The sequence below is a fragment of the Lissotriton vulgaris genome, unplaced genomic scaffold (genome assembly GCF_964263255.1).
Source record: "Lissotriton vulgaris unplaced genomic scaffold, aLisVul1.2 SCAFFOLD_3574, whole genome shotgun sequence".
NCBI classification, from domain to species: Eukaryota; Metazoa; Chordata; class Amphibia; order Caudata; family Salamandridae; genus Lissotriton; species Lissotriton vulgaris.
Window position 1 is genome coordinate 215,261 of NW_028255393.1, and position 9,123 is coordinate 224,383.

The window sequence follows — 9,123 nt, forward strand, 5'->3', positions numbered from 1 at the left end:
TGGCCACGACGGAGCTACGAGATGGTAGTGGTCTCATGCTGACGCCAGCTTTAGTCTGAAACATCCAGAAACACTGTAGACTACCAATTCGATCAGTTCCGGTAGCGCCCCAACATGACCCGGAAGAGAAGAACTTGCCCTCCCCTCTTTGACTGATGGTTCTTGTTGCCTGTCCCCTCTGTTGTCATTTAACAGAACTTTTTGGACTGCTGAAAGGAGTTGTGTTCCGAACGCTGGTTGGTGGAGACATTTTGACTATATTCTTGACCTACGTTGTCGCGTAATGCGTTATATGACACGCCGCGTTACCGCACCCGGAAGTGATCCGAGGCGCGGCGCGGCGCGCAGCGCGTAACGTAAGCATAACAGGACATGTGACTTGTTAATAAAACTTTTCATTGGTTCATTTTACTTTTGTTAATTTAATGATGAAAAGCTTGGTCATATGACCTAAAAATTACGCTTTTTATTGTTTTCGAACAATATTTTTTTTTCAAACATATGTTATAATATTCCAGGCTAATGTACTTTCCCGGAAAATTTACAACTGTCTTGTAAGTAAAATATATTCCTTTTTCGAGAAAAAGGGCGTTTCTTCCTTCCATAACGGAGCCGTTGAGTAAAAGAGATTCGGCCTGCTATCTTAGTCGCCGATACGCCTGATTATCAGATTCTTATTGATCACTTTATATTGAAGACATGAAAAACACAACTGCCCTTAAGCATTTATCTTTACTGCGTTCCTACATATTATACCTTTTATCCGTCATGTAATTGGACTGCTTTATTTCACTTGCCTTTACTGATTCGAAAACAGTGACTAAAAGTAAAAACTTTACCAATGTAAATACTACTACCGTGTTTTGTTTTAAAAACCTTTATTGTGAAAATGTCAGTATACAAATACGGGCCTATAACCACGTGGGCCGGCCACGGAGCAAACTGAAATCGTATATGATGAGGAGACATTTACACTGTAGAAGAACGTAACGAGCGGGCCATTAGGTTGCAAGAACAAAGGTGTCTAACAGTTGCCGAATCGGTGGACGTACATTTTGTAATTAAAATACGACACGGCCACTTACAATAACATTTTCTAGATATACATTTGCGGGCAAGGAGTTACGAGTCCCATTTATACCGGCGCCATTTTGGGCGAGGCCGGGCAGGTCCAAGATATAGTCAAAATGTCTCCACCAACCATCGGCCAGACCAGAACCCCTTTCGGCCCTTTATGCTACAAGATGGTGTCTTCCATTCAGAAAATAGTGTTGGCAGCATTTTGAAAGGAAACAGAAACAGCCATTCTCCTAGTGAGTTTCACATTGTTACATTTAGGAAGAATGTTGAAGAGTAGTATGTGGAAAATCTGAAGCCATTTTTCTACAAACTCTCAATCAGACTTGGATGGAAAAAAAAAACCTGAAGAATGTACAAACTGAAAACCAATTTTTGTCTGTATAGCATCAACAGTAACGCTTGAGTCAGCTTTGTGTCAAGCCGCCATTTTCATTCAATCAATAGCGTCCCGCTGCACACATTCAGGGACCTGGTCGTGTCTTCAGATGAAACGGATTGTAGGAAAAGAAGCAGAAAGGAAAAGGAAAAAAGTTCCGCCGCACCTCGGGAGCCGGCCGCCTATGTCATGTGCCACCTTTGGCCACACCAGGGCAATAGTGAAGCTGCAGCAGGTGCAAATAAGCTTCAGACAGTCTTACAAGCACTGCTCAGAACTCTCAACTGAGGCACTCAACATCCAGGACTTGCCATTCGGATCTTGGCGCCTTGTGCTGGTTCCGACCTATTCACACATCAGTCCACTACTGACATCACCTCATAAGCCAACGGGGCACCCCACGCCGACTTTCGGCGCAGCATTGTAGGATGGCCACACCAGTGCGGCAACTTGCTGGACACAACATCGGGGCCATCCAGATCTCGGCGCGTTCGACTCACTGTACCGCAAGAGTGACCGCAACTCAGCTGGACACGCCATCTTTCGGTGCAGCATTGTAGGATGGCCACACCAGTGCGGCAATTTGCTGGACACCACCTCGGTGCCATCCGGATCTCGGCGCGTTCGAGTCACTGTACCGCAACAGTGACCGCAACTCAGCTGGACACGCCGTCTTTCGGCGCAGCATTGTAGGATGGCCACACCAGTGCTGCAATTTGCTGGACACCACCTCGGTGCCATCCGGATCTCGGCGCGTTCGAGTCACTGTACCGCAACAGTGACCGCAACTCAGCTGGACACGCCGTCTTTCGGCGCAGCATTGTAGGATGGCCACACCAGTGCGGCAATTTGCTGGACACCACCTCGGTGCCATCCGAATCTCGGCGCGTTGTGCTGCCTTCGGCCTATTCGCACATGGGTCCGCTACTGACGCCGCCTCACGTGCCAACGGATTTTCTACGCTTTTTGTAGCCCTATGCCGCATAACAGGTCATGTGACTTGTTTATAAAACTTTTCATTGGTTCATTTTACTTTTGGTTTCCTAAAGATGGAAGGCTTGGTCATATGACCTAAAAATAACACTTTTCATTGGTTTAGAACATTTTTTTTTCCCAAACGATGAAAGCCCCACCTTGTTTCTGAATCATTCAGACTGAAGCTGGCGTCAGCATGAGAGCACCACCATCTCGTGGCTCCGTCGTGGTCATTCCGCGAGCAATCATGGCAGCCGCTCCCCACCGGAAGCCTGCGGGAGTCGGGGGCCCCCAAGACTTTTGTAGAATCTTCACGGCTGAGGGGACGCTTTTCGAGAATGGAGCCCAAGCCCTAGCAGGCAAGCGTCCGAGTTCCAAGGTGTCCCAGGGCCATTTCAGTGGACCAGGCCCAAAACCGAGGAGCCGTCCGCCATTTTAAGAGCCATGTGGCAGCCGCCTATCGCTGCACTGCAAGAGTGGGAGCAACTCAACAACATGGTGAGCGAGACGCTGTAGCCGCAAGAGCCGGCGCAACTCAGCTAGATGGCCGCCACCTGGGGAGGCCCGTTCACGCCGCCTCCCCCACCCCTGGGCCGCCGCACGCCAATTTTCGGAGCAGCATTGTAGGATACCAAAACCAGTGCGGCAGTTTACTGGACATCACCTGGGTGCCTGTCGTACATGTTGTGTCAGCCATGTGACACTGGACACAGTCCCATCAACATCTCAACGCGTTCTGCTGCCTTGGGACTATTCGCACAACAGACCGCTACTGACGAGGCCTCCCCCCGCACCACCCGGGACGCCCCACGCTGTTTTTCTGTGCTGCATTGTAGGATCCCAAAACCAGTGCGGCACCCAGGCGACATCACCTGGGTGCCGTCCAGAACTCTGCACGTTGTGCTGCCTTGGGACTATTCGCACAAAAGACAGCTTCTAACCATTGTTGCTTTTTGTGTTGAAAAATGTTTAAATGTTTTTAGTTTTTGTTCCGTTCGTTATAGTTAATAGTTAATAAAGTTTTATAATCTTACTTTGTTGGAGTGTTATCTATTTTTTTTAAAACGGGTGAATGGGGCCTTGAATCGGGTTATTGTCATGTGTGGGCTTTGGAAGTGTGCTGCTGCAGGATCGGAAATCAAACTCAAATGCACGTTCTTTTTCTTACCTTTCCGAAGCATGGAGCGCAATAGCAGGCAGAGAAAGGGTGATGCACGTGTTGAACACTACCTGACCTGGCAAGTTGCTGGCAGTGCCCCCCCCGCCCGCTCCTAAAAGAGGGCACACACACACCGCCGCCCCGAGTACTTCACAAATCTTTAAAAGACCATGCGCTTGTTCATGAGGCTTAAATGGTTTATCACCTCTTCTAGAACCCCTGCATCGACCCTCTGACGTTTCCTGGAAAAATTACCATGTAACACAATACCAAGCCCTGTCAGCTGAAACCCCCAAGGAATCGTGGGGCATATTATCAAGGGGGTTTATCTCCGCTTTTTTGGCTTTAAAAGCCATGAAAGCGGAGATAAAATTATCTCCCTATTACCAAGCTGTCGCTAACACCAGTTAGTGACAGCTAAAAGGAGATAGCGACCATCTTGGGCCCCGCTTTGCATGTCAGTGATACTTATCACTAATGACATGCAAAGTGGCGTACCAAGATGTTAGCGACTGGAAACAGTCCCTAACATCGCTATCTTCTATTACCAACTTTTGGAGATATTCGAGCTAAGCGCGAATATCTCCAAAATCTAACACCTGCCCTGAGCAGTTCTTAGCCATGTTATCCAATGGGAGGTGGATAACATGGCTAAGAGCATTTGCTCGATAATACATGAATATCGCTGACTTTTCTGCGATAATAGCAAGGTTTATCTGCGATAAAAATCGCCGATGTGCGGCGATAATTTTTGTCTCTAAACAAGTTAGAGACAAAAATTATCGCTAGTTGTTCGTAATATGCCCCCGGGTTTTTGCTTGCAGAAATCGGGAGGCGGGAGACTAGCACTGAAATCAGTAGTCACACGCCTGAATCAGGAGGGTTGGCATGTCTGAATTCTCTACAGCTGGGGCCATAAACTACATCCGCAGGGGTAGGTGATAGCCTGGGACCAGCCTGGCATCTAAAATGGCTGCCGTGCACGACAAAATTGTGGCATTGGAAAAAAGGCAAGATGGCGCAGCCGCTGGAAGAGATGTATCAACATATATCAGCCTCCTCAGCCACCCTCAGGAAACATAGGGGATTAGGATACGTCTCCCGCACCCCCTTATACCTAGTAATTTAATTAACGAAGCACAAAATGGCGAATTCCCGTTTCGCTACCAGTTTGCGGCCCAGTTCGCGGCCCGTGAAGCGCTTCTACCGTGAAAAATCATTTTTTTTTCTTTTCCCCACGGGACCCTTTAATAACCCCAACAACATTCCTAGGGGGTCAAGAGGGGGATACCTTGCCCCCTTTCATTAAATTCCCCCTTAGTTTTTCACCTCTTCTTCTCTCTCGATCCTACCGAGAGACAAGATGGCGGCCGCTCCGGACTGTCACGCAGCAAAATAAAAAAAAGCTCACGCACAGCCGCTGGAAGAGATGTATCAACATATATCAGCCTCCTCAGCCACCCTCAGGAAACATAGGGGATTAGGATACGTCTCCCGCACCCCCTTATACCTAGTAATTTAATTAACGAAGCACAAAATGGCGAATTCCCGTTTCGCTACCAGTTTGCGGCCCAGTTCGCGGCCCGTGAAGCGCTTCTACCGTGAAAAATCTTTTTTTTTCCTTTTCCCCACGGGACCCTTTAATAACCCCAACAACATTCCTAGGGGGTCAAGAGGGGGATACCTTGCCCCCTTTCATTAAATTCCCCTTTCGTTTTTCACCTCTTCTTCTCTCTCGATCCTACCGAGAGACAAGATGGCGGCCGCTCCGGACTGTTTAGAATGTTGACAGACACCGGAGAGCCAATCAGCTTTCTGCGCGCAAAGTTCCGAAACGCGAAAAGTAAGCGGACCGGATCGCTGCCCGGAGCGCTGTTACAGATATATATCTTGATTTAAACGTTAATTTCTCAAAATCCACTGAAGCACATATATTGAGACCTAGCAAAGGCACATCGGGCTACCAGTCCCTACAATTTTGCCAAGTTTCGTGCAAATCCATTCAGCCGTTCGAGCTAAAAGTGAGGCCAACCGCCCTATGGAAAACTCAATGTAAAAAACGCGTTTTGGGACCCCCCTTTTTTCTCAGCCCCCCCTTGACGAAACCCCACCAAATTTTCAGGGGCTGCTCAGAAACAAAATGTGCCATTTTCCTGAAAATTTCAGCCGATTCCGTCCACAAACGCCAAAGTTATTAGACATAGAATTTTCAGAAATCCCATAGGGAATTAATCCTAACTATATATACCTACTGGCGATAGCCAGTAGGTAATATATATATATATATATATATATATATATATATATATATATATATATATATATATATATATATATATATATATATATATATATAAAGAAATATGCCTTTCAGGATTATTTTTGGTCAAGAAGGTGCCGCTTCCTGCACGAAATCAATCCTGCATGCAAGGGAGACACCTGTACACAATGGGGCAGGGGTGCCTGCGTTGGCGCTAGACTGCCAAAGGGGTGCCAGCGCAGGGCAAAAGGCAGGTGCACCGTATTGACTTAAATACAGCTCATTCCTGCCCTTTCCCTGTCAAGCAGTGTAGTGCAGAAAAGTGACTTGCCGCATGGCATGCGTGAGACGTTCGTAAATCTACCACTTACTCTTGTCAAGGACAGGAGTCATTTCACTTCTTGGGAGGAAATGGGATGGAAGACCGTTAAAATATGCAAGGCTTAAAGGAAGGCGTTTCTCTAAGGAAAAAAATGTTTTCCCCATGGAGAAAAAAATAGTGAAATCGTTTTACAGCATTGAATTTATACTTAAGTAAAAGTACATTATCTAAAATGACTTACAATGCGCTCGGTTATATATCTGTGATGATTGTGTCTCTTATCATCTACAAATAATACCATAATGAGGCCCTAAGGGTACCAAAGAGCGTTGTAAAAAAGCGAGAATGTGTGTTTGCTGTTGGCACTGTGCAAACCTTGCAAACCTAGTTAAAGCCAATTCTGTGTATTCAAGTACCCCAAAACAGCAAGAATACAACAGAAAGTAAGTAATAAAGCCACGTTCACAGTGCAACCTACAGATATTAAATGTTTTAATGGTCTAGATTCTATTAACTCATAGTGCATTTTAAGTAGTACTAACAAAAAGTCAAAATTGTTTCTAAAGAACGTTTTAAAGAGGCTTTAATTTTGGACTAGATTAGGATAAATGATATTTAGTTCGAGAAATGTACAGCAATTGTTCAATTTAGAAAATATTAGTTTATTAACGTTTAAAAATAAATCCAACTGAAATATTACAATCTATCAATCTATACATTGGGTGGGGGGGGGGGGGGGCTGCGCTACTGCTAGAGCCAAGAGACTCTGGGAAAGAGACAGCTGCAATAAAAGAGGACTGGGGCCTAGGATAGGGGAGACAGGAGAACAACCATTGAAGCTGACAATCAAAGCTCAGAGAGACAAACTAACTTTAAAAAGCAGCAAAGTAGCCGAGGGGCTGAGATATTAAAGACAAAAAAAACAGAGGCTAGTGGACCCGAGAGTGAGGCTGGAGGCAGACAAGGAAGGAGAGATGGGTTACAGTAAGAAAGAAAGTGCGAGTGACGTTTATTTATGGAAACAGAGAATAACATTTCTCCAAAATTGTTTACAAAATAATGCAAAGTTAGTGCATAATTTTATTCACAAGAAAGTTAATTATAGCAAATTTAGTGCAAACAAAACACAATGAGTAATTGTAAGCATGAATCCACCTCTGTAGGTGCCACTTTAACCCCGTCACAGTTTGGTTTTTGGCCAGCTGAAACAATAATAAAAATATACTCTTTTGATTTTTCTTTTTAGTTGCATTGATCTAAGTCAAACTTTCAAAAAACAAATGTACGGTTAATATATTGGGTGACAGTGACGTTTTGTGTCTCAAACCAGGTCACTAACTGTATTCATAACAAGTGAAAGTGTGTTTTAAAATGATATACCCATGCATGAATAGGGGAGGTGTCCTATTTGTTATAGAACAAAGAAATATATCTAATTGTCCTGGATACAAAAAGATTGCAATTACTTTATTTGGTACATTTTAACATGGTCACATTTTTGTCAAGACGTCTAAATTCTTCCTACCATCCAATTTTGATATCTGTAAATTGGGGGTGCTGATTTCAGAGCTGCCGCCACTGACCACACTCCTCAGGCATTGGAGAAGCACCTCCCTTGCTCTGGAAGCTTCTATGTTTTGTTCCTGGGATAGCTGCACGCTGACCTCGTTCACGCTATTTAAGAAGAAGCTTGATGAGAGTAACTTTGTTGGAGAACCGAAGAGGGTCACATTATCTGCCAATAACTGTTTATAGAGTTCTTCTAACTTCTTCTCCATGCAGATGTTCAAAAGGGAGTTGGAGAGGGGTTGGCCTGGGTTAATGGAGCCTTTATCTCTGCTTTCATCACTAATGAACATTTTAAGATCTGGCGGCTGCTGTGAGCACCTGTTGCATGGAGAATTACCTGGTGGTATGCGCACAGAGTGCAAAATGGGGCCATCCGTGACCTCACATTCAAGATCCAGGATGCACCCAGAATCCCTCCCATAACCAATGTGGTCTCCTCCAATCTGAAGGTCTGGGTAGTTTGTGTAAATGCTTGAGCATGTCCAAGATCTGTAGAGGTCCATCTGTTTGTCAGTGTTTTGGTCTCTGGGTATGTGTCGTGCGGCAGACACTAAGGCCTTTGACGGTGTGTGGGCACATTGTGTTGCTGACAGCTGTTCTTTGAAGTTTGGAAAAGGCTTTTCATTTTTCTTGATCAAAAAACTCCATCTTCCTTTTGGTGCATTTGGGTGATCAGTTACAAAATCATCTGCTGCAGAGGCAGCCTCCAGCTGGCCTTTCCATTTCTCAGGTTGTTTCTTACTTTCTCTCTTCTTTTGACATTTATGACTTTGGTATTTTCCTCTGTTTTTTCCGTCTTCATATAAAAATCCAGGGAGTAAGCCTTCTGCCAGCATCTCTAAGACAGTTAGCAGACTTACAAGAATAGAGAGAGCTGTGAAAAAATAATATGAAGGGTTTAATTTGATTTACAAACATGCTTGTTGTATTCATTATCCCACCTTTGTCACATACCAGAACCCCCAATGTTCACCAGTCCCCACTGTGCATCAATACAATGCTCAATTTTAGTAATAATAATAATAATAACACTTATTATTATTATTTTTATTATCATAAGTACCCTTCACTGCCCCACTGAATGACCCCTGCTACAACAGGCAATCATCTCAGAAGTTCCCCTCATACAGGAAGGCCCAATAGTGCCGACACTGCAGTACAACCACACACTAATGTCCCACGGCAGCACTACCATAGAAAGATATGGCCCCAACTCATACTGCATTACATTTCCACGAATCCTCTCGAAACAGACCAAAAACTGTAAAGCACAGAGTCCTCAAAAATCATCCAGAGACACTAGTAACAGACATCTTCTACAGTTCAGCACACAGAGGCCTTAAATACTGACTTCATCTTCTACACTAAGAAGCCTTCCAAAT

The 9,123-nt window shown here is 44.8% G+C and overlaps 1 protein-coding gene across 1 annotated transcript; it reads right to left on the reverse strand.

The window, feature by feature from the left end:
• Positions 1-7,234: 7,234 nt before the first annotated feature.
• On the reverse strand, positions 7,235-8,618 carry LOC147659149 (TLR adapter interacting with SLC15A4 on the lysosome-like). The gene has a single exon (XM_086951940.1). It carries the CDS (start codon positions 8,575-8,577, stop codon positions 7,663-7,665), a length of 915 nt encoding a protein of 304 aa, XP_086808066.1. The 5' UTR covers positions 8,578-8,618; the 3' UTR covers positions 7,235-7,662.
• Between the last annotated feature and the right edge of the window lie 505 nt (positions 8,619-9,123).

Coding starts and splice junctions, on each gene's coding strand:
- LOC147659149 (XM_086951940.1), bottom strand. CDS start 8,577: ATGCTGGCAGAAGGCTTACTCCCTGGATTTTTATATGAAGACGGAAAA.